Source organism: Pyricularia pennisetigena, chromosome 2 (assembly GCF_004337985.1).
Source record: "Pyricularia pennisetigena strain Br36 chromosome 2, whole genome shotgun sequence".
In the NCBI taxonomy this organism is placed as follows: domain Eukaryota; kingdom Fungi; phylum Ascomycota; class Sordariomycetes; order Magnaporthales; family Pyriculariaceae; genus Pyricularia; species Pyricularia pennisetigena.
This window is the reverse complement of record NC_043741.1, coordinates 5,829,081-5,852,162: the sequence shown is the minus strand read 5'-3', so window position 1 is coordinate 5,852,162 and position 23,082 is coordinate 5,829,081. Positions and strand designations below refer to the sequence as shown.

Sequence of the window (23,082 nt, the reverse complement as noted above, 5' to 3'; positions counted from 1 at the left end):
TATTTAATTTTTTTCAGCAGTAATCATCAAGAATACTTCCTATTTGGGCAATTCGAGCCGATGAACGGCGCCACTGTACAACGTAGTATGTAATGTAGAGTGGTAGTAAACTAGGTACCTGTACGCACGACTTGCTTGCATTTTTGAATCTACCGTAAACGTTATGCCTTGGTGACAGGTTCAAGTTTACTCTAGCTGAGGACGCCTGACTAAGAGGTAAAGAAAAAAAACAAATGAACGAGTAGCGCGCATTGGGCAACGTACCTAAAACGTTGCTGTCAATCCACGGAGGCAAAAGCGGTGTACCGCATACGAGGAATGTTAAAAATGTTTCCTTACCGGGCTATATTGATGATAATTCACGACCACAGCAATTGGTGGTCAGCTAAATGGTCCATTTGATACAAACGGATTTTTTTAAAATATGGATTGCTTCTGATGCCATATGCCTTGAACGACTACCGTCCCGTTCGATCCCAGAAAAACCAGAACCCACCCCCGAAATTTGCCGATCGAAGCGGGAGGAGTGAAAGCATGGGGGTGGAGGGGCGGTGATTTTGACTAACGCCATACATCTGACTGGTTAAAAGCTCCGCAAAGCATCGAGGATGATGTCTATCGGCGGCTTAATTCCGCTCTGATATGGCCGAGATCTGCAATAATATGAGATACAAATTCGTAACCCAGACCTAGCTGATTGCTTAGCACACTTTGAATGACATGCGTACGTTATACGTTGTTGATTGATCTTCCTACTTGGGGATGATCAATCCGTGTCCAAAATACTTCTAGAACGAGAATCAAGACTTCCGCCGTCGCTAAGGGAATTCTTCATCAGGTGCTGCCTTGATTCAGCCTCGTGTCCCTCGCACCAAGGCTCGTTCCGCCACGTTTTCTTTCTTTTTATTTCTTCATTCTCTGCTACGGCGATGACGAGCGCCTAGTCTAGAGCTTGTTCTTGTTGCATGCGACTGGAAATAACGCTTTTCCAGGATGCCCAGGTGACTTCTCACTTTGCAGGCTAAGATTATTGTGGGCTTGGCCGTTCTCCGCTCGGCCGGGTGGGGAACCACCAGTTCCAGCTGGCTGCCGTTGTTGCCGCTTCACTGTTGTTTTGGGGCGGTTGACTAAAAATGAACTATGGGACTTTCTTGAGGCTGAGCAGGAGGTTTATTAATATTAGTTTTAGACCTGGCTTCCTGGACCGAGCTTTTGGGATGAAAAAGGACAAAAAGGAGATGCCAACGGAGCAGGAGGTTGAACACGATTGCGGGTGATTTTACGAATAGCTACGGAGCAATTTTATAATTGTAAGAGGAGATTTGGGATGGCAACAGGCAACCATCCAACGGAGGCTCAAGGCAACGCAAAGGTACCTACCTGTTGGGGAACAAGACAAAAAAAAAACACATTGGATTATTCGTCCTGTCACACTTGTTTGCCCTATCGCGTGGTGTGCTACGGTGCGGCTGGCAATGACTCGCAATCAAAAGCCAGCTAACTAACGAGACGACGGTTGATATTGGCAACCTAACATGAAAAGCATGAAAGTCGCGGTGAGGGATTTGAAAAGGATCGCGATGGAATAAAAAAAAAAAAGGAGTGTTTGAAGACCCCCCTGCCCAGTTGGTTGGTCATTCATGCTCAAAGAAGAATTGAATGCCCGCCTTTCCAATATTTATGGCACGAATCCATCCAGTCGTGAAATCGTGCCTCCCCTTTTTAGTAAGGGAATCCGGCTTGACAATCCATAGGTGGAGTGAAGTATTCATCATGTGGGGAAGATATTCTCCACTTGAGAATCGACGTAGTCAAGGGGTTGAGAGGGGAGAATCCGCTTCAAGGCTGGGGTGGGTGTGCTTGCATCAACGATCCCTGGTTTGCGCACAAAAAGTTAGAATGTTCTCCGTCGGATCTGAATCGTTTGAAAAAAAAAAAAACACAAAACAAGAAGGATTTTGCTAGAGGCTTCCTTTGCAAGTCACTTCACAGCACGAACCTCCGGTCACCCGTTGACGTTCGTTGGACATGCCGGCAAGAGGATGACCGCGCCATGCAGTTGAATGCAACACACACCATACAAAATACATACAGCACTCACCTACTGTACAGTTCTTTGGTTGACTGTGCGGCGGCTAGCAAGCTGCAGGATACAGTACAGTACAGTACGTACTACAACGGTACCTAGGTGTCAAGACCATGCCAGACCAAGCATCAACGATGCAGATGTCGCTTGGGGTCGTGTGCCAAGGAGCCCCATCCCCGCTCCAGACCCTAGCTTCCAAAGCGTGGAGCCCAAAGCAAAGCAAGCACGAGACGTGCAGAGAAATAAGAAAAAAAACAGTAACAGCTTACCTTACCTTACCTGAAGGTACACAAGCTTGCAAGCTTGACTTTGCTCAGATTCATTGGCCTCCAAGTCGATTAGTTCAATCAGTCAGCCATGAAAGGTTGTTGTGTGAAATTTTTGTCAAGACTTCCTGGACTCCAATGCTTATACCATCTTGTTTTTACCATCTAGAGCGTCATTTCTATGACATCCAATAAAGTAAAAAGCTCCAGTTTGAACTCTGCTGCGTCATACGTGCGAGGGCAATAAGGGACGAGCTACTTTGTACCTACCTTGGGTACCCAACTTAATACTTCGTACGTGGATATTACCCAACCGATCGTCGAGCTCTGGTGGTCGTCTCGTGCGCTGCCACCCCGCCGTCTTGGGATGATGATTCAATTGTTAACCACATCATCCCTACAAGGGAGTTTCTTGGTCAGAAACTATACATGTGGTAGTAGTAGTAGCAGTAGTAGTACGTGGTAATCCAATTCGCACGCGGCATGCCCTCGAGAAAAACTATACAGGGATCAGCGCTTGGTGTGGGTACAGTATGGAGCAATTTCATGTTTTCTTATTTTGCTACAGTAATTTATTTCACGGAGTAAGCTCTCGATTTCTGTACGTACCGCTATTACGCCCTGTGTGTTCCGGATCCCTCCACACAATGGATCCCACGGTGACCTCGTGCCAAGAGCAGACCCTAGCTAGCCTGGGGAAGTTAATGGATGCTTCGGCGTTCGATGAGGCAGCTGCCCAGCACCAAAGCGCGGTCGCTGGTGGGGGTGTGCACACAAGGAAAGAGGAGGTGATGATGGACCGGGGCCTTGACTGGCTTGTCATTTCTAAACTAGCAGTAAACTGGCACCAGCAGCAGGGAAAAACAAAAGAGGAAACAAGCACCACTGAATAAAATAAAATAAAAATAAAATAAAAACAAATCAAAAACAAGTCACCTAGAGTAATTAGATCAAGTTCCTTCCCAACTTAATGCATTGCATAGGATGTACAGTACATAACCTGTCTGCCTGCCTACCTGCCTGTCTTGGAGTCCCGCCGAAACCGCTCTTCTGCCTTTCTTTGTTTCCGATGCCACCTCATCCTGACACTCGGCCATCTGACTGACTGCCACAGATTTTCTATTCTGCCCTGTGCCCTTCGGACGGACGGTTTTGCATGCGTGCGGCAAGCAACTCTCTTTTTCATTTTCGGGCTCTCAACAGAAAACAAAAGGATCAAAAGAAAAGACGGGAAGAAAAGCTGGGGTTTGCCTCTTTGGTCACCTCGAAAGTACCTCTCGAGTTGAGTTGAGGTCTATGCTTTGGCGCTTGTGATGGCCACGAGTCCAGAGACGTCGCCTCTTACACGCACGACTCGCCGCAAGACACGCCCAGCGGCTCGAGAGCACGATACAGCTGCTGCTCGTCAAACCTTAAAAAACCCTACAGAAGGCTTACTGCGCCAGCAATCCTAGAAAGCAGAGACGGCGGTCGGTCTGGTCCGAACGGCGCGTCGTGTTTGCCACACACACACATCACGCATCCACGCCACACACAGACGGAAACTTGGCGATTTAGCTACCGATAGCTGCTCCTTCCTGAGACGATTTAGCCGCTGCCAATCAAGAGAAAACAAAACAAACGGAAAATATTACATGGGAGGTTTTTTTTATTATTTTTGCTTCCCAGCAACGTCAAGAGCTGAGGGTTGGAGGAATAGCGACAAGTGGTTGGGGAAACATTGACGAGCTTCGAAAACATTGACGAACGATAGCTGGGTGGATTGTTACCCTGGCCCTCGCGGCAACAAACCGACATACCAACTACGCAAGGGCGCATCTCATTATGAGCGGGAGCGACAGCGACGGCGAGGCCTCGCCGGCATCCAGGCCCTCTTCGGTCGAACGACAAGATTCACCTTCCATTGCCGCCGCCGCCACCACCTCTTCTGAATCGCACAAGGTGACGACGACCAAGGCGACAGCGCCATCTTCGCCACCCAAGAAGCGCAAAGAGTCGACGTCGGCTGGTACAGGCAATGATGCCGATAGCGGGGAACCGGCAACCAAGATCACAAAACGACGAGCGGCGCGCGCCTGTGTGAGCTGCAGGGCGCGCAAGGTACGATGCGATGTGGTGGAGGGTGCTCCATGTGGAAATTGCCGTTGGGACAATGTGGCTTGCATTCTTTCAGAAAGTCGCCGGCGAAAGTGAGTTTTTCTTTTTCTTTTATTTCTTGATAATTAGCTTTATGCGTATCTTTGCTATGGCGTTATGCTTCTTTTTTTGTTCGAATCGATTCACCATATTGGAATCGTTTCTTCAACATTTGGCTTGTTTCGGTCCGCTTTCCGTTGGGCCGAAGCATGCAAAAATGTCTTCAGGCCGTTTTTTTTTTTTTTTTTTTTTTTTTTTTTTGACAGCGTTCTGCATTTTCTGCATCACAACGCTCTATTGAACATATACATTCCCAACAAGCAAACGCCAGAAAAAGGAAGAAGAAAAAGCAATGAGCAGAGCAGTCAGAATTGCCCGATGCGGCCTCTCCTTGAGACAGGCCTGGTCATTTGATCACGCAAGAGTTGAACAACCAATAAACTAACACGCCGCAAACCAGGAAAAACATCTTCACGGGCAGCACCCTTGGCGCAGGCCAATTAGGAACGTCGGCCACCACCGATACTCTGCGAGCCAAGGCGGCGACGGGAAATGCACCCATCAGCCTCTCGAGTGCGGATTTACGGAGACCAAGCGAGGATGCTGTCTCAATTGCTGCATCGCTGGGTAATGGTGGAATTGAGAATCACGACGGCGCTGGCGCCGCAATAGGCCACGCGAATGGTACTGGACTTTTGGATCAATCGCCCCTGGATGGCCACGGACATGTTCCTCATTTAATTTGTGAGTACGAAGACACGAACTTGTTTGGTCAGTCTTGGTTTGGCTTGGCGACGTTTTACCCCAAATGCTACCTACCCCAACCCCCAAAAAAATCACAAAACCCACCTCCCATGCCCACAGCCCACCCCCTCACGTCCAATTCGATTCGTTTCATTCCGCCCGTTCACATGTCAAGTCAACGACCGAGCACGTGGGCCCACCATCGATCATATCACAACCTGTCAGTAAGCATGCACACAAGCAACCAACCGATTCTAACCCAAGCCCATTCGGGGATTGTTTGTTTAAAGATCAGCAACGCGCGAATTACCGACCCGAGAACTCGAGCGAATTGCTTTCCAAGCTGGGTGACAGCTTGAACAACCAGCGACTTCTTTGGCCCGACCCTCGATTAAACCCAGATAGTCTCTTTGGTGACGTGCGCACGGCCCAGTTTCTCAGCTCCCTTGAAGAGCCCGACCTCTCAATATTTTCGCAGCTTCCTGCCTTTGTCAAGCCGCTGCCCGCCAAGCTTGCCTCGGAGGATGTCAAGTATCTGCACGCCAAGGGCGCCCTTGCCCTTCCCGATCTCGGCTTGCAGAATGCGCTCCTCCAGTCATATGTGGAATACGTACACCCTTATATGCCCCTGATAGATATACACGACTTTCTCAATGCGATCCACTCGCGGGATGGCCTGTGCGGGCAGATAAGCCTGTTTCTCTATCATGCGGTCATGTTTGCAGCAACCGCCTTTGTCGATATCAAGCATCTGCGGGACGCCGGATATCCAACTCGGAAGGCCGCACGAAAGTATTATTTTAGCAAGACTAGGGTGAGCATATACGCATATCCAGTGACAAACTTGACAGAAAGAGCCCCAAATGGCTAACCGATTGTGGCGGTGGTAAGCTTCTGTATGACTTTGACTACGAATCAGATAGGCTGGTCCTGGTACAGGCCCTCCTTCTCATGACCTACTGGTACGAAACACCTGACGACCAGAAGGATACATGGCACTGGATGGGAGTCGCGATTTCATTGGCCCACACCATTGGGCTACACCGCAACCCGGGCAGCACAAACATGGCTCCCCGCAAGCAGAGGTTGTGGAAGCGTATATGGTGGTCATGCTTCATGCGGGACAGGCTCGTAGCGCTCGGCATGCGGAGGCCAACTCGCATCAAGGCTGAGGACTTTGATGTGCCGATGCTAACCGAAGCCGATTTCGAAATCGAGGCCCTGTCGGACGAGAACCAGCTTTTGCCGGCCGACTGCACTGTTGTTCGTGACCTCGGGATGCAGAAGGAGCTTGCGGAACTATGCATACAGAAGGCGAAGCTTTGCGTCTTGATCAGTGGGATGCTCAAGGCGCAATACTCTGTCCTCATTCGAGATGCCACCAAGCCAGATAACACAACCAACAGCACCATGATGCTGTTCCCCAACAAGAACCTTGAGAATATTGACAGCATCAATGTGGTTGACTCAGAGCTCAAGTCTTGGCTCGAGAACCTTCCTCCTGCCGCGCAATACCGCCCGCTCACGACGATGGACATCCAGCACGGACGCTCGACGGTTGCAGTACAGAGGAATCTTCTGCACATGGTCTACTACACCACTGTTTCGGCTCTCCACCGCCCACAATTCTTGCCTGCATCGCCGTTCCAAGTCCCCACAGCCTCGCGCCAGGTACAGGATATGTCGCGCTTGCGCGTGCGCGAAAGCGCCGCTCGCATCACACACATGGCCTCTGAGCTCCACGGCCTGCGTCTGGAGCGCTTTCTGCCGACGACCGGCGTCACCGTTATCCTCCCGGCCATGATTATCCATCTTCTGGAAATGAAAAACCCCGTGGTGGAAGTACGCGAGAAGGCCACTAAGGGCTTCCGACAGTGCTTGCAGGTCATGGAAAAGCTGCGAGATATATACTCGGCTGCCGATTTCGCGACAGTGTTCCTAGATGCCGCCCTTCGCAAGGCAGCAATTGACTTGAACGCGCAGCCAAGTACCGCGGGTCCTACTGACACATTGGGAAGTGCCGCGGCACAGAGGCAGCTGCAGATGCACAAATTGCAGATGTTGCAACGGCAGAGCCAGTATGGCCAGAAAGTGAGCCTGAGAACCAAGCCAACGACGATAGCGCCTGCCATCAACCTCACAGGCGCTGCTTCACTCAGACGAGAGATGGGAGGAGGCGGCGGCGACGAGCTCTCGACCCCGCCGCCCGAGAACGCGCCCTACCTGAACCAGCTTGAAATGGGGCTTTTCCACGGTGAACAATCTTACGCCGAGACACAGCAGCATAGTAACGGCGATTTTGCGGGTGACTTGCACAATGCCGGACCCCTTGGAACCCCGGGCGCGAACGAAATCGACCCGGCTGCTCTAGCGCGCGTAGTCACTGGTGCGGGTCAGTCGCCACCGCATACAGAGAGGGACTTGGACTCAGGAGTGGGTCTCACGCCCTCAGCGAGCGTTGGCTCGTCATCCAGCGGCGTTGATGGCTACGACATGATGGACGTGGTTGACTTTGGCACGGGCCAGGATGAGTTCGACTGGAACGCCATGACGGGCACCAATCTCGACTTTGATCAGTGGCTTCAATTCCCCGCTGACGGTGCCGGCGGAGCCGGTGGTGACGACGACAATGGTGGTGGAGAGAAGATTGGCGGTCTGCCAAGCGACGACGGTCACGACACGATCATGTTTGACGGCCACACGAGTGGGAACAATGCACAGCAGGTAGCTGTATCGTCTTGACGACGACCCAAGGCAAACTACGACATGCTAGACTGAATATACGCATTTTGGTTTTGGGAGTTTGGTTGTCTTTTCGTGGGTTGGCATGGGAATGGGTGGCTCTTTTCTTGGGAACAAAAAAGTACACGCAGGTCACGTCGTTTCGTTATACAGGTTTGATGTCACAAGCCGTGATACCTGGGTACTTTTTGTTTGGGGTTTCATGTCTTATTTTGTTCTGTTGATTTATCTTGGGGAAAACAAAAAAAAAAAAAAAACAAAAGGGATTAGTACATCTCTTGCATATACCCACCGCCAGGCGCAGTTTTTTGTACACTGTATTCCTTTACAAGCTTTAAGTTTATAGAACTTGGCTTCTTTCTTTGGCTATAGAGTGGCCTTATGGGCTAACGTTTGTGTTTTTTTATTTATTTTATTTTTTTCTTAACCAACACCGGATGATGTTGTTGACGGTTATATTTAGACGAATTTTTATGCCTAAGCCTGGAGTTGTCTCAATGTGCGAGGTCTGAATTATGCCTGGGCTCATGTTTGCTTAGATGTGGCTAGTCCCATCTTAGCAAGCATGTTAACCGATCTTTAATTAATTACGTGTCCGATTCACCATGGGTGACTGATAGTTCAAAATTTTTGGAAGTCGTTCATCGCCCAGGTGGTTTGTAATGTCGCATCGGGGCCAATTCGGCGCGTTGTCCATCTCGAGCGGCGTACCTCTCCTACGGTACTCTCCCTGCCAACGAGCGGGAGGGGCGCTCAAACGGAGGGGGTGGAAACTGCCCAACAAAGACACTTTCAGCATCGGTTCATTTCGTCAAACAGAGAAAAGACGCCAGCCGAGGCGGGGGGGGAGATGTTTGCGGGAGGAATGTCTCATCAGTGTTCAGAGACCAGGGGAAGAAAAAACAGCCCGCCGTCAAACTATGAGCCATGAAAAAGATGGCTTGGGATGGGATATGATGGTTGGGGGCCCAATATCAAGGACCAATCAATGGCACTTGCGGTTGTCAGTCGGCGCCACCCCATCCCATCTTTACTTTGCTTCTTGACTTGTGAACGGCATCTGTGCGCGACAGGTGCACGTCAACTGTACATTGACATGGATGTGGAGATCTGGGATTTGGGATTTGCTAGGTTTCTGTGGAGATGCAAGTTTTTTTTTTTTTTTTTTTTTTGTTCTCCTCTCTGGGTTTACTTCTGTTGAGATGACACTGAGATTTGGACCTACCTAAAGTAATCTAGTAGACTTTTTAACAATCACGCGTTCCAGCCACTTACTAGATCGAAATAGAAATACGCTTGGGTAGCACATGTTGCCTGCCATCAAGCTTGCTTGGTTGGTATCCCAGACAGTTAGTTGGCAAAAGAAGGACTATTCGTTTCCTGAATGGTCCTTGTTTTGTTCGGGATCCACTTACACATCCCTGCCCGTTGCTATTGGACGAGGGTTCAAATTTATCCAGGCCCCCAAGACGCATGAATGATGGCTTTCTCCAGCCCGGCTCGGGTTTTCGTTTCGTTTCTTGATCATTCATGCTCCTTTGGAGACCAGAGGCCTTGACTGCGGGCGCGTAGATCGGTGCGCGGCTCAGCAAGCAAACAGCATCACCACCTTCCTTCTTTTTTTTTTTTCTTGTGTCATTTTCCTCTTCCTTTTCCTTTCTTTTTGTTGTTCCTATTCGTTTCTTTTCCTCCCTGTCAATGTTTCAGCCAAAACTAACCATCCACAACCTATCGTCACTCATTAACAACAAATTCGAAAACTACCGACTCACTCCAACGTATCCACCGAAATCCTCATCACTTGAGAATCCAGCAAACAAAGGCCTGCTAATTATGGCTCCTCATGGCTCTCACTACCGCGCCTAGGCTAGTTGGGTCCTTTGTCTCTGCAGCTGCAGAACACCGCACGAGCCCATTTTCGCGCAGAAAGGCGGTGCGCGGCCGAGACACGTCACTTTTTGGGAAAGAATTTCCTCAGGCTTCAGTAGCCACTTCACTTTGCCAACAGCGAGGCCCCCCCTTCGCGAAGGCTAGGTAGTCATTCAAAGAGGAGGGGGAGGAAAGTGCGGTTGAAACACGCTGGTTCTACAACATCTTAGGACAACGCAAATTGTAGTTACCTCGTGTGCGCGAGCCGCCCCCCCAAATTCTTTTAGAGCCTTCCTAATTTCTTTGCTTCTCAAAGCATCCCCCGCCACCCTACCGACGTCAACCTTGCTCTCCATCCTCTCTTTTTTTTTCTCTGCATTGCGTGTTCCGGGGTTGCTGGATCCTTCTTTTGTCCGAAGCGGCGCTTTGGGAAGAAGAAGAAGAAAGCTCCCCACGGACAACAAATAGCTCCGGCCCGCCTCAATACCTACCCTCTCTAAATCGAACGTCGCTGCGTCTTGCTTGCGATACACGACGTTCGTTTGCCTCGATTTCTGACTTCGGCCAACGCCTATTACTTGCAAACAACAAACCGGCGAGTTTAGGCATACATCAAACGCCCCTTCGTCTGACGCCAAAGACGAGGCGCATCCCATCGTCACGTCACGATGGGGGAAGCTCACCTCTTTCATCAACCAACGGGGCGCTTGCTGGGCTCGAGCCGGCATCATGCATCGAGCTCAATATCCTCCATCGGACAGCGCGCTACCGACGACCTGCTCTCCTCCATGACCCCTTCGACTGCCCTAGATGCATTCCGCAACCCCACCGGTGCCCTGAAGAAATGTCTTGACGCTGCTACGGCCTCGGAGCAGGCATTTGCCCTGGGGGCTGCCATTGCGTCAAAGAACATATACGACTGGTTGACTGAGTTGTCGGGATGGGCCTGGCCAACCGATGAAGATGGTTCCTCAGGTTTCGACCCTGCGGCAGCTAGGGGGAGGCAGAAACGCGAATCTTGCCATGGTGGCGATGTCGCGGGCGAGCCCAGTGCTGATGAGGAGGGCGGCATCGCAGGAGAAAAGACGTGGCTGGGTTGCTTACAGACCAGCGAGGTTCTGCACTATGAGCAGCGCCTTGTCTCAATACAAGCCGAGTTGGACGATATGGATATTGAAGGCATTAAGCGGCACGTGCTGTACAACCACATCCTGCCCTTGTCGAGGCCAGGCACCCCCATGTCCGCGAGGTCCGCAGTCTCAGCAACAGGATCAACAGCCTCTTTCTACAACAAGATGGACGACATAACCGCTCTCGTCACTGCTACAGTAGTACAAACACTTCCAAACCTTTCGCGCCTAGTACGACTCATGAGCAGTTGGCGTGTCCGGCTTCTCGTTCTGCGCAGGGTGCCGTTGACACTGAAGCTCCTGGACGATGCGGAGATTGCGTTGAGGTCAGGATGGAACGTTATCGATGCCGACATGAACAAGAACTCCAGTTCGCCTGCCAGTTTGGATAATGCGACTGCTATGCCGCAATGTTCTACGTTGCTCCGGCATGACTTTGAGGTGATGAAGTCTGTGCTTGGTCAAAAGACGGCACAGGCTGGTCGCGCAATCGATTTCATGCTGGATCAGTTGGATGGCCGGCCAGAGACCGTGCCCTCCGAGTGGATTGATCGTATGGACAGTCTCGAAAAGGGCTATGGTGATTGGATAGCCGTCTGCGAGAAGATGATGACGGACGCAGAACTCGCCAAGACTATTCGGTCCAGGCCATCGGTTCAAGCACTCGACCAAACTCAGGAAGACTCTGCAAAGAGACCAACAAGCTCAGCGTCTACCATGACCACCCTGATCACGAGCCACGAGCAGATCGAAACCCCACCACTGCCCAAGGTACACGCAAGAAATAGCCATGTAACCGAAATCAGCCCCCCCAGTTCACCACCCTCAATGAGTCGGCACGAGCGTGCTAGGTCTGCATCCTTTACCGAGATACCTCCGCTGTTGGAGGAGGACGAGAGTATTCTGGAAGGAACACCGCCCAAATCACCACTCGAACCATCCTTACTTGAGGACTTGGAGCCGGAGACACCACAGCAGCTGCCTCACATCCGGCCAGATCACGCTGACGAGCTCCAGCAGAAGATCAGTTCGATCCTAGGCTCGATTCCGGCCAAGATCCACCTGTCGTCACAGCCCAACCCCATCAATCACCTCAACCCCCCGGATTTGCAGCTGCCACATTTGAACACCAAATCCTCAAGACACTTTGAGCGCAGTTCCACGCCAAGAAGTCAATCAAGGAGCCAGTCCGCAATGTCAGCAAGATCCTCGAGAGCCGGAACCCCCGCTTTCCTCTTGGCGCCGGCGTTTGCCAGAACGACCAGATCTCGGATGCAGCGGGACATTCAAGTCTATCATCTGTCTCGTGAGTCGACTGGCGAGCCGCCAATCAAGCTTTTCATCAGACTCGTCGGTGAGAATGGGGATCGATGCATGGTGAGGGTTGGAGGTGGGTGGGCAGATCTAGGAGAGTACCTCAAGGAGTATGCCATTCACCATGGCAGGCGATCAAAGGGTGGCGGCGCAAGCAAGGTTGAGGTCAAGGACATCCCAACCTCTAGCCCCGGCAACCGGCCAGCCTCGGCACTAGAGTCGCCCATCACGCCTCTGCACGTTCGTAAGACGCGACGCAGCTTTGGTGGCATGGAGGACGGCGCCTCGTCGGCGGTGCGGCAGGCGTTCCAGCCCAAGACACCGCTTTCCGTTCTCTCTGCAGACTCGACCGCCCACGCCGATAACCAGTCCCACCAAGTTACGCCCCCTTCGGAATCGTCAACAAGATCAAGGTCCTCATCTCGCCTTAGCTGGGCCGAAGAAGACAGCCTGCTCGGCATGTCAGGCCCAACCGGCAAGCAGATCGAGCTTGATGCCGAGAGGAAGGAATGGATCGAGAACATCAAGGAGAAGGTACGCATCGCTAGCGGCGAGCGCAGAGTTCCTCCTACAAGCGGCGGATCTCCAGGCGAGACTTTCTTTGGGGAGATCAACAAGGTCGGGGGTACCAAGCGACTTTTCAGGAGGGGGAACCAATAGCAGCTGACCTTGTTGAGAGCTTGGACTGAGCTCGTCACGGAACTTTGTCGGTGATACCCAGTATAAAGCATCACACTATATGAGCATTGGAAGGAGTTCTTTTTTGGGGTCTATGCCTTTTTTATTTGTTTATTTCTTTGGCATTTTATTCTAATACCTGGTTGTCGGCGTCAACGTAGTAGATACCGCCATCTGGCCACCGGCGAGATGTGCCTCTTTTTTTTTATTTTCTTTTTTTTTTTCTTTTTCTATTGTCTGGTTATTTTATTTCCAGGGCACTGGCGCGGAACGGCACATATACCTTGGAGGATCATGCTATACCCATACTTTGGTCGGTGTCTTGGTTTATTATTTCATTTTAACTCTTTCTCTCCATCCTTGACTTGTACGTAGGCCTTCTTGTCATGGGCGGTTGTGCAAATCCGTGTGTAATCTATTGACACGCATCCAATACCAATTAACCTTTTTTCTTTCTCACAATCAGTATGCCATGGAATCCTGACTTAATCCTTGGACTGCAGTGATATCATGCATGCAGAGTTTCCTTCTTTTGAGAAGCCCGATACTTTGAATGAGCCGAAACCGCCAATGATGGAGCAGAAATTAAGTGAAAGCAAATAGGGAAGAAAAACACACACGGTTCCTTTCAAGAACCTCAACAAGCCTCAAGGTCCTGCCTGTTCCGGTGACTGAGGATCAAAGTAGCCTCTCGCCCGATAAAATGAGCATCCTTTTGTGGACTATCAAGTCGAGTCTGCCCTCAACCTCAGCCGCCGCTGCCAGGTATGGGCCTGGTGAGCTTGTTCTGCCCTTACGTCCAAAATCAGAGCCAGTTCTTACGGAAGACCCCCGGGATCAATGATGGCTTGACACACACTTTTTGACGTTGGGGTTTGCCTTTCGTTGCTTGAATCTGGCCGTGGCGGATTGAAGTAAGCGTTGAAGCGAAACCATCATCAAGGGGATGGCGCCTGGGCTTCTTGTCGGGGCGTGACTGGTCGATGGCTGCGTGAGCTGCCTTGCGTTTCTTGTTTGTAGCAGAGACCATAGTCGGAAGGCGATCCTGAGGCTCGCGCTTGATTCTCTTGGCTGTCGGTTGTCCCGGTTGCTCGTTGGGCTTGCGATGAGCGGCATGAGCTGGCTGGGCTGGCGTTCCTGGCCCTTTATTGCTGCTCTCTCGTGCCCCGGCAGCAGACTCCTGGTTACGAAGTCGGGGTTTGGTGTCGGAGTGGGACTCGGCATGTGCTACATCTCGAAGTCGCAGCGCCATGCTCAGGAGGCGCTTCGGGGGCATCTGGTCTCGAATGGATTTGGGTACCACCCTGGCGGCCTCTCCCAGGAACCGCTCGTGTTCCACCACCAGAGCATCGATGGCCGAGTGGAACTCCTTGTATGTTTCATCGGCCGGCAGCAGACGGGGCAGGCTTGCGAGGTGCCAGGCGCGCTTCTCGACCACGTCTCCGTCGTAGGGGAAAGGGCCCCGGAGACGAAAGTGGTCCCGGCGCCGAGCAAGCTCTGCTTTGTACCGATCCCATCTCTTGATCTGACCCTCGGGGCGTCCATAAGGCCGAACAACCAGAAATGGGTTATGCTGGAGACGTGGATTTTTGTTCCGTCAGTCATGCCATTGTGTGAAAATTTCAAGGACGTGGCCATGTTAAGCAGTTTTGTGTTTTAAAGCAAAAAGCTCACCATCAGTCTGTTCATCTGCTTTGAGAACTTGAGCTCCACGTCCACAGTCTTGCGAAGCGCCTCATGCAGGGCCATCTTGGCCCGCTTTACAGAAGCTGGGATTGATCTGAGTGATGCCGCATGCTTCTTGATAAAGCCGAACAGAACCAGAATGTCCTCTCGGGCTGCGAAGATGCTTCCATTGATGGCGCAGGACCGTTGGATAGAGATGTTTGAATTTTGTTCGAGCACGACGTCCTCATCTACCAAGGAACCTTCTTCCCAGCAACTGACATGGAACTGAGGCTCGAGAAAAAGACGGTAACGTTGACACCCACCATGGAGGCTAGCATTTTCCCAAGAGTTGATCTCATAATCAACCGCAAAGCCGGTATTTTCAAGTCTTTTGATGTTTCCACGCAAACAACCGCTGCATGATTTCACGCCTGGAGCCAGCGGCCGGTTCCAGATCAGGTCCGGTGCGCCGTCGGCGAGTCTGGCCACGTTGCGCTCCTGTCGTCGAGAGGAGGATGTAGCCATTTTGTATCAGGCTGCTGTGGGCAAGGTGCTGGGAACAAGGTCGAGACGTGAGGTCAGGAACGAGTGTTGGGAAGTTGGTTCAAAAGGTGAGGTGAAGTGTCGGAGCTAGCTAGCAAAATCAGCCAGGTCGTGCTTTGTGCACTTGGGGAGAAAAGTCAGGTTCAGACCTGGCTCACTTCCAGGTCGAATAACGAGATCCACCGTTCATGTGGCTGAAGCGTATCTGTGTTATTTCCAGAAACAAGAGATGATAAGGAGGGGCAAGAAGTACTGCCTAGCTAGCTATATGGATTAATGTAGTGTCTGAAGGTAGGCGTGGGAAGTAAGAATGTGTATTGTACGGAATCAGCAACAGCATGAGACCGTATAAGAGACCCAAGGGTAGAGGCACCTACCTTATGCTGCCTCCCAGCCAAAGAACAAGCCACCAGCGTCCATCCCAAGCCCTCAGCCCTTATAATCCCCAAACCAAAGCTTCCTGTCACCGCGCCACGGGGGTGTTGGGATCCGTTCCCTGCCCCCGTGGTGCAGTTGGAAGCTCGTTGGGGGACTCGTCCCCTTGCGCCCTTCCAACGCAAGGACCGGGGTTCGACCCCGGGCCTTGCCACGGAGTAAAACCCCTAAGGGGGTTTTCGTAGCCAGGCACCCTACGGGCTGCCTGGTGAGCTTTTTGTCCTTTTTGTTTTTTGTCTTTTCTTTTTTTTCCAGCTGTTGTGTTTGTCATGTCTGCTCAAAAGCATTATTTCTGCTGAAGGTGTTTCGACAGAAAGCCCATGTCGTTGTTTCTTCCCAAGCTGAAAAATGGGTTTATCTCAGATTGGCTTCACTGTGTGTAATACATGGTGTTGATCAGGGTGTGTGTTCATGACAGTAACCAAGGCAGCCCGCCAGATGAGCATTTAACGTCAAGTTTCTAATTCCATTCTATAATCGTTATCAAACTAAACAAAAGTCAGATGTATGAGAGATTATAATAGAATAACAAAAAAAGGAGTACAATACAAGCAGATTATTAGAATATAAGTACGGACAGAACCCGCAAGGTGCAAGAGACCATCAACACCAGCAGTGGCACATCAAACAGCCCCAACTAAGCCTTGAGATACTCGGGGGTCTTCTCCGTAAGCAGAGTGCGGCTCTTGACCCACCATACCAGCATCGACGGAAGCCTCCACGTGCCAACCTGACCCGTGCCGCGCTTGCTACCAATGCTCATTGCGAACTTGACGGTCCCGTCCGGCTTGTACTCCTCCGACAGGCCCTGACCCGAGACGAGCCGCGCCTCCAGCTCCTTGATCAGGTAAGCAACTTGGCCTTCTATGTGCAGGGACTGCGGCGACTGGAGGTTCGAGGCGTCGCCCACGACGTAGACGTCGTCGTGGCCCTCGGCCCGGAGCCTGGTGGTGGTCTTGACCCGCCTGGTCTCGTCGAGCAGGTGCGCGGGCACATAGTCCGTGTTGGGCTCGATGCCGAACGTCGGGAGGTACACGTCGGCGCGGATCGTCCTGGTCGTGCCTTGCGTCTTGCTCGTGACCTCGAGCGTCTTGCCGCCGGTGCGGCTGCCGCTGTCGTCTTTGACGCTAGTCACGCGACTTGAGGTCATGATCTTGACGCCGAGCCGCTTCAGTTCGTCAACGACCAGGGCGCGAATGTCGCTGCGCACGTCAGGGGTCAGGGGCAGCTCGTCGTTGACGATGAGAGTGATCTCCTTTTGACCCTTGTAGTTCTGGCCCAGCTCGCCGGCAACCTCGACTCCGGTCGTGCCAGCTCCGGCCACCACGATGGACTCTGCGTGTTCGACTTGCTTGCGCATGTCTCGCAGCTTGCCTTTTGTGGTTTCGACGTCCTCTACAATCTTCCAAGGCATGCCCTCCTTGGCCGAGCTGCCCGTGGCGACGACGACCATGTCATATGAGATTACTTTTTCCGAAGCGTGGCCACCTTGCTTTCCATTCACTGTCACGACGACCTTCTTTGCTTCCGGGTTGAGCTTTGTCGCCTTTCCGAGCACAAACTCAAATTGAGACGAGCCGAATTGTGCAAAGGCTGGTGCTATGGGGTAAAAGAGCTTCTCGTCGGGCATCGAGTTGCCCGGGATGACACCCCTGACGGAGGCGAGGTTCCAAAAGAAGTGCGTGTTGGGAGCGACGAGTATCACTTTGAATCCACCCGGGACTTTTGGCGCCACCTCGGTGAGGAGCTTGTGGACGGTTGGAACTCCGGCCATGGAGGCGCCGAGCACAACCACTGTCTTTGACTGAGGCATGTTTGGAAGGTAGGAGCTTTGTAGGGCTAAAGGTAGCTGACCAAGTGTGGTAAGTCTAGTATATGGTACTGTTGACAGAGGCAAAATGGTTGTTGAGCCTACAAGGGGCTAGACCTAGAGAAGCTTGATGTTTGTGATGAACAGCCACAGAACAGATCAGACACTTTGAGCCCGTCCATCTCTGCTTTCTTTTTATACTCGGTAGAGAGATCATGAACACAGCTGCGGACCATTGTGATTACCAATATCAGCATCGCATGCCAAACTCGTCCGGTTCCTGTATGTGAGTCGGACTATCAGCGGACCCCTGCGCCAAGTTGAAGTGCCGCGCGGGTTGCCAAAGCGGTTTAGCGTTTGCGCGCGCGCGCGCGCGCTGTCTTGTTTAGGCAATTCGAACAATTCATTGTTGTCCCCGACCACCACGATTGAAAAAGGCAAGACTGACTATGATTTGTCATTAAAATGTCTTTTTTTTCTCTTTTTTTTCGCTTTTGGACTGACAAATAGCAAATCTACTGGTTCTGTTTTCCCTTGCGAGCCTTTGCCTTGTTGGCCTTTTGCTGATCAACCTCCTGCTTGATGATGTTGTGCAGGTCCTCGTTCCTCCGCGCGAGGAGCAACACATCGTCCGTCGTGATCGTGCTGCGGCCTGCATGGCTGCTGAAGCTCTCCAGATCCTTGGCGACGTTCTCTACACATTAGGTAAGGAGCAGTCAGTTGGTTAGTGAATGGTGGTGCGAATCACTCGAGAGAAGTGGCTTGGTTTGGCGCACCAATTTGAGTGAAAACCATGTCTGTCAGAGCACCTATGAACTGAGGAGTGGCGTTTCTTTGCTTCTTCATCGTCTCTAAAAGGTTTCGGTTTCGTTAATGGGGATTTTCTTTTAATTCATTTGATTAACCAGAGCCCTGTCGTGATGTTTTTGATGGCCACCAACCCTCATCGACAATCTTCCCCACCGCAAACCACAAGGCGGCTTTGAGTCGCTAACACTTTCAAATTTGTCCAGTTAGTCTTGTCGTTGGAGACCTTGATCGAAACAAGAAACACTCTATCACTTGCCTCTCTCGTATCTTCTTCCTCGTCCATCTTGGGCGACTTTGGTCGAGGGCAAGCAGACAAATTTAAACCACACCCCAGTGAAAGAAAGTACCAGATTGAGGCCGACGCGTTAAAATAGTTGACGGTAACGCGTTGTTGGACCAGGTCTCTAATCTACAGTAATTATCATCTGCTCTGACGAAATGACCCCGCTCAAGCTCTTTTCTTCTCGCCCTTGTCCTGGAAAGTCAAAGGGTCTTTCTTAAACGTGCAAAACAAAGAAATTTTATTGGGTGCATTGGTCTCCACTTTCCCCAGCAACCAGGTACGCAAGTACTGGAAATCTTGAACAAGGGGGGTCCGATTCATCTAATCGCGCGCGACTGTGTTTTTTTTCTTTCGTCAACTTGTCAAGTTGCGCTCTTTAATTTTCTTAGAAGAAGAACTTCTCATATACTCTCTATTTCTTAATTTGCGCTATTCTCATCTGTTTTGGCACTTTTCTACCACATATTCTCACGCCATTGATAGCGAGAATAGCCGTACCTTTGTCGTGCATCCCTCGGCATTGGCGCTGACGACCAGGCCAAACCTCGTCCCCCTCCCCACCACCACCGCCCTCCCGATCCCAGCAATAAACAAAACAAAACAAAACAAAAATAAAAGCCATGGACGGACTCTACAACATGGCCACAGTGGTCAAAGACCGCGTGCGCAACAACCTGGGCAACTCGCTGTCGCAAATGTCTGCGCAGCAGTGGATCCGCCTCATCACGGCCATCTGCGCCTACCTGCTCGTGCGGCCGTACCTGATCAAGCTGGCCGGCAAGGTGCAGATGAACCAGATGGAGAAGGAGGAGGCCCGCGCCGAGGCCGAGGCTGCCGAGAACCGCGCCAAGATGTCCCCTAACGAGTTCCGCGGCCAGAAGATCGCCGGCGTGCCCGAGGACACGGACGACGAGGACGACGGTGAGCCTGCTGCCCCCGCGCAGTGGGGGAAGAAGGCGAGGAGGCGCCAGCGTCAGGTCGTCAGGAAGATCCTCCAGGATCACGAGCAGAAGCTGGCTGACCAGGCTGGCGATGACGAGGATAAGGATATCGAGGAGTTCTTGGTCGACTGAGCGGGAGGTACAAAGGGCAAAACCTGTGGGGTTGGGGATGGGTGCTACCTCGGGGAACTCTGGCCTTTTTTTTTTTTCTGTCTCTCTCTTTTGTTGTTAGATCTGCAGCCAGTGGGCGCCGGTGGCGAACAAGGGAAGCTTGCATGCTGGACTTTGTTTTCCATAACTACCAAGCCGACCTGGCCCTTTTTACCTTGTCTGTAACCCGAGCCGCAAGAACAGATTTTGCACCTTTAATCTATCAGTTGGATCAAGTTCGTTGTGTCATATGGTGACCAGCACCCGATTACAAAAGAGGCAGAAGTGTCAACCACAGGTACGGAAGCACGGCTGGGGGTGGTACAGGGGCCATCGATAGGGAAGGAACTATGTGAGCATGTCTCACTCAGCGGTGGCACATGGCATGTAACATCTCGTCGTCATGCGGGTAGGATACGGTATGAGGATCTCTGCGCCATGTTGCGGATTGGGTAGACGCAGCACAAAAAGGACCCTGCTGTGTGAGTACAACCCGATTCTCCCACCATCGGATCGTCATACGTGCGAGGGTGCCGGTGGTGTCGTGAAAGAATGAGCAAGGTTGATTGCATTGATTTTTTTTTTTTTTTTTTTTTTTTTTTGTTTTACAAAAAGGGGGTTAAACTATCTAACAAAACAACTTGCGACTCCTTTTGCAACAAGGCCAAACTTCCCTTTTAACACCTGCACACGGGCCAACCGCCGTACTGTTTGCACCCCTCTCTGAACAAAAATGCGACCCTCGTAACCCCTAGGATGCTCGCGGGCGCAAGGGTTGCAACCTGCGATAATCTCTGCAGTTTTCACAGGCTTCGAGCTTATGGCCAGCGGATTCGGCAGCAAACCCGGGGGCCGCCAAAAAAAAAAGGCCATCATTGTAAGAGCATTGATAAAAAAAAAAGGTGGTTTGCATTTTTTTTTACCGCTGCTGTTTTGATAGACGTAAAATGTAAGTATGGGAAAGCAGGTAAAAGTCAAAAGTATAAAACAAAGAAACTTTCAAGAAGTGGACGAGGACCGATTCAGAGCTTAAACGGCCACTCCGGGACTTCATGCACGGCAACGAGAAGGCCGGCATGGCCGGGGCCTGGATCCCTGTCTCACGAGGCGCGCGGAGCGGTTTGTATGAGTCCGGACTTGTGCACCACCTCGTTCTGGCGACTCGTACCTGGAAGATAGACCATTCTAGATACCGAAACTGAACAATACAGCCTGCCATTTATCCCATATGATTATGGGGTGACACGAACATGATGATTTCCTAATTGGGGCGAAGGGTTAAAATTTGGTAATTCCCGGGCCTGTTAATTGCCAGCTATGGGATCGTGACCGAATGGGACCCTGATCCATACAGTCCACAATAACAACAAACAAAAGACTAAAGCGGCGCTTATGCCTTTCTGTTGTTAACCAAATAAACCTTTGACATTATCAGAGAGTAAGTCACAAGTCGATTTTAGACATTGCCTCTAGTGTGGGGTGTTGATCAAACGCAAAAAAGAGTTACAAAGAGAAGATAAGAGGCATAAAGGCTTAAATGTAATATAGCACTGACTTTTTTATTAAGTTTTGGCTAAAAAAAAATGCCTCTTCACGCGACTCAGCCAGCACACGAGCTACCTACAGTCTGTAGTCATGCGATTTGCCGTACAGTCTAGTATCCAGCCTGTCAAGGACTTGGAATAGACTGGCTTCGGCAGTTGGAGGCGGTCAACTCTCCAGGAAATGGCTCCGTAGGTATGGATTGACATGGGTTTGTTGCCATACACCGCAATAATCTCGTCAGCCCTGAAAACCAAAGGCTGCGATCGATCGCCAGCTTTGACTGTCGGTGACAGCGACCGCTTGTGTAATGCCCCCGCAAATCTTCACCGGCGCGTAGTCGCAGAGTTGATATATATTGCAATATTGGTGTTACGCCCTACTGGTCACCGTGTGCAGCCTTGAAAATAGCCCTTGCTTCGCCAAGACTATCGACCTATAAAGAAACTGAGTCAAAAGCTGGCGTCCTATCAATTCTGCATCTTTGCCTGCCCCAAAGATAGCTGAACTCTTTGAGCTCGGTCGATTTGAGCGGGCGTGTCCTCGCTCTGAGTTTGCAGGAAGGATTCGATGCCCAACCTCTGGTATGATGCTGCAAGGTAACACATTACCGTGTGTATTCCGGCTGATCAGAAATAACACATATCCGTATTGTTCCCGGTTGAACTGGAGCAAAGACCCAATTAGTGGTGTCGTTTTTTCTATGGCATTTGCTTGTGAAACATGCACTTCAGCACAAAGCCACGACCTTGTAGTATTTGAACAGGCTTCGAACAGATTCTGAACCAATGTTGCGGGTCTGCTGTCAGCCTGTCAGTGTGATATCGACCCTCGGAAAGACCTTCTACAAACTGGACCGACCTGGGCTTTTCCTGCAATGGAAAGCAAGTCAGGAAAATCCTCTTCGTACGACTCAGTCAAGTCAATATACCTTGAATACCCCTTGGTAGAGTTGTAGGATGCTTGTCATAATAGCGGTGTGATTGGGCCCGACCCAGCACCCGCCTTGTATAAGTACACTGCCAGAACAGGGGCTCTGCATACAGGCTTATGCAACCAGTCAACGGCCGCATTGCATTCCCCTCAAAAGAAACACCGGCGTTTTTCTACAAGGCTGAAGGGCTTGTTCTCGCAGCCAGTTCCTTGCTGTTTGTGGAATGCAGATTTGTGGTGGCCTAGTCCTAGTAAACGCCATACCAAGCCGGCTGGTTTTTGCTTATCTCACCAGAGATGTTCAACAGGGCCTAGACTAAGACTAGAAGCGGACGCAGCGGCATATCGGATGTACTTGTCCGAAAAGACATGCGATCGAAGCGGAGAGACGTCTCGCGGACGACATACCCACACGACCAGGGCAACGTAAAACGTGATGCAAAGACTAATCAGCAAGTCTTGGCCATAGAGGCAGTGGCAAGAGAATGAAAACTGTGGCAGCCGGCACGAAGGAAATGACTAAAAGAAAAGCGATATGCGTTTTGCGTGCCGAGGACAAGGCTCGTCAAGCCAGTAAACGGGCTCGAACAAATACCTCCCTAGTCCAACTAGTCTAGACTCCTTATCGATTGAAGCAAGTAGCCGCGGACAAGAGAAGAAGAAAAAAAAAACATGCATACCGGAGTTGTGCGGATGGATCAAGTCGTCTGAGCCACAAACATGATCGACGACTTCTCCATTCGACCCGCACCAGATGCACGACCTCGGTCGGGAGTCGGGCGAGTCGGATTATGTTTGTCAAACCCACTGCACTAGGGGCAGTACGATGCAGTATTACCGACATCATCAACTTTTGGAGTCCTGGAGATGAGAGGTCCCCTTTGACGTCGACGTGCCTTAGACTTTCGAGTTGGACGCAGCGCCAACGCACGAGTACATAAGTGCGTGGAGCGGACGCACATGCCGCGCCATTTTAAATCACCCTCCAGGTGGTGAACTGAC

The 23,082-nt window shown here is 51.2% G+C and overlaps 7 protein-coding genes across 7 annotated transcripts; 4 read left to right on the top strand and 3 right to left on the bottom strand.

The window, feature by feature from the left end:
* Positions 1-2,999: 2,999 nt before the first annotated feature.
* Positions 3,000-7,974, top strand: PpBr36_01630 (uncharacterized protein; the record flags this gene model as incomplete). The annotated part of the gene is made up of 6 exons (XM_029888815.1): positions 3,000-3,140; positions 3,467-3,501; positions 4,164-4,541; positions 4,949-5,232; positions 5,523-6,046; positions 6,124-7,974. The coding sequence occupies 6 exons, from the start codon at positions 3,000-3,002 to the stop codon at positions 7,972-7,974; spliced, it is 3,213 nt and encodes a 1,070-aa protein (XP_029751864.1).
* A 2,537-nt stretch (positions 7,975-10,511) lies between these two features.
* On the top strand, positions 10,512-12,947 carry PpBr36_01629 (uncharacterized protein; the record flags this gene model as incomplete). Its single annotated transcript, XM_029888814.1, has 1 exon — positions 10,512-12,947. The coding sequence occupies one exon, from the start codon at positions 10,512-10,514 to the stop codon at positions 12,945-12,947; it is 2,436 nt and encodes an 811-aa protein (XP_029750820.1).
* Positions 12,948-13,770: 823 nt separating this feature from the next.
* On the bottom strand, positions 13,771-15,158 carry PpBr36_01628 (uncharacterized protein; the record flags this gene model as incomplete). Its single annotated transcript, XM_029888813.1, has 2 exons — positions 13,771-14,538; positions 14,640-15,158. The coding sequence occupies 2 exons, from the start codon at positions 15,156-15,158 to the stop codon at positions 13,771-13,773; spliced, it is 1,287 nt and encodes a 428-aa protein (XP_029750821.1).
* A 481-nt stretch (positions 15,159-15,639) lies between these two features.
* Positions 15,640-17,424, bottom strand: PpBr36_01627 (uncharacterized protein; the record flags this gene model as incomplete). Its single annotated transcript, XM_029888812.1, has 2 exons — positions 15,640-15,805; positions 16,265-17,424. The coding sequence occupies 2 exons, from the start codon at positions 17,422-17,424 to the stop codon at positions 15,640-15,642; spliced, it is 1,326 nt and encodes a 441-aa protein (XP_029750814.1).
* A 512-nt stretch (positions 17,425-17,936) lies between these two features.
* Positions 17,937-18,267, bottom strand: PpBr36_01626 (uncharacterized protein; the record flags this gene model as incomplete). Its single annotated transcript, XM_029888811.1, has 2 exons — positions 17,937-18,115; positions 18,198-18,267. 2 exons carry the CDS (start codon positions 18,265-18,267, stop codon positions 17,937-17,939), a joined length of 249 nt encoding a protein of 82 aa, XP_029750815.1.
* An 867-nt stretch (positions 18,268-19,134) lies between these two features.
* Positions 19,135-19,587, top strand: PpBr36_01625 (uncharacterized protein; the record flags this gene model as incomplete). Its single annotated transcript, XM_029888810.1, has 1 exon — positions 19,135-19,587. The coding sequence occupies one exon, from the start codon at positions 19,135-19,137 to the stop codon at positions 19,585-19,587; it is 453 nt and encodes a 150-aa protein (XP_029750812.1).
* Positions 19,588-22,800: 3,213 nt separating this feature from the next.
* On the top strand, positions 22,801-23,021 carry PpBr36_01624 (uncharacterized protein; the record flags this gene model as incomplete). The annotated part of the gene is made up of 2 exons (XM_029888809.1): positions 22,801-22,873; positions 22,897-23,021. 2 exons carry the CDS (start codon positions 22,801-22,803, stop codon positions 23,019-23,021), a joined length of 198 nt encoding a protein of 65 aa, XP_029750813.1.
* Between the last annotated feature and the right edge of the window lie 61 nt (positions 23,022-23,082).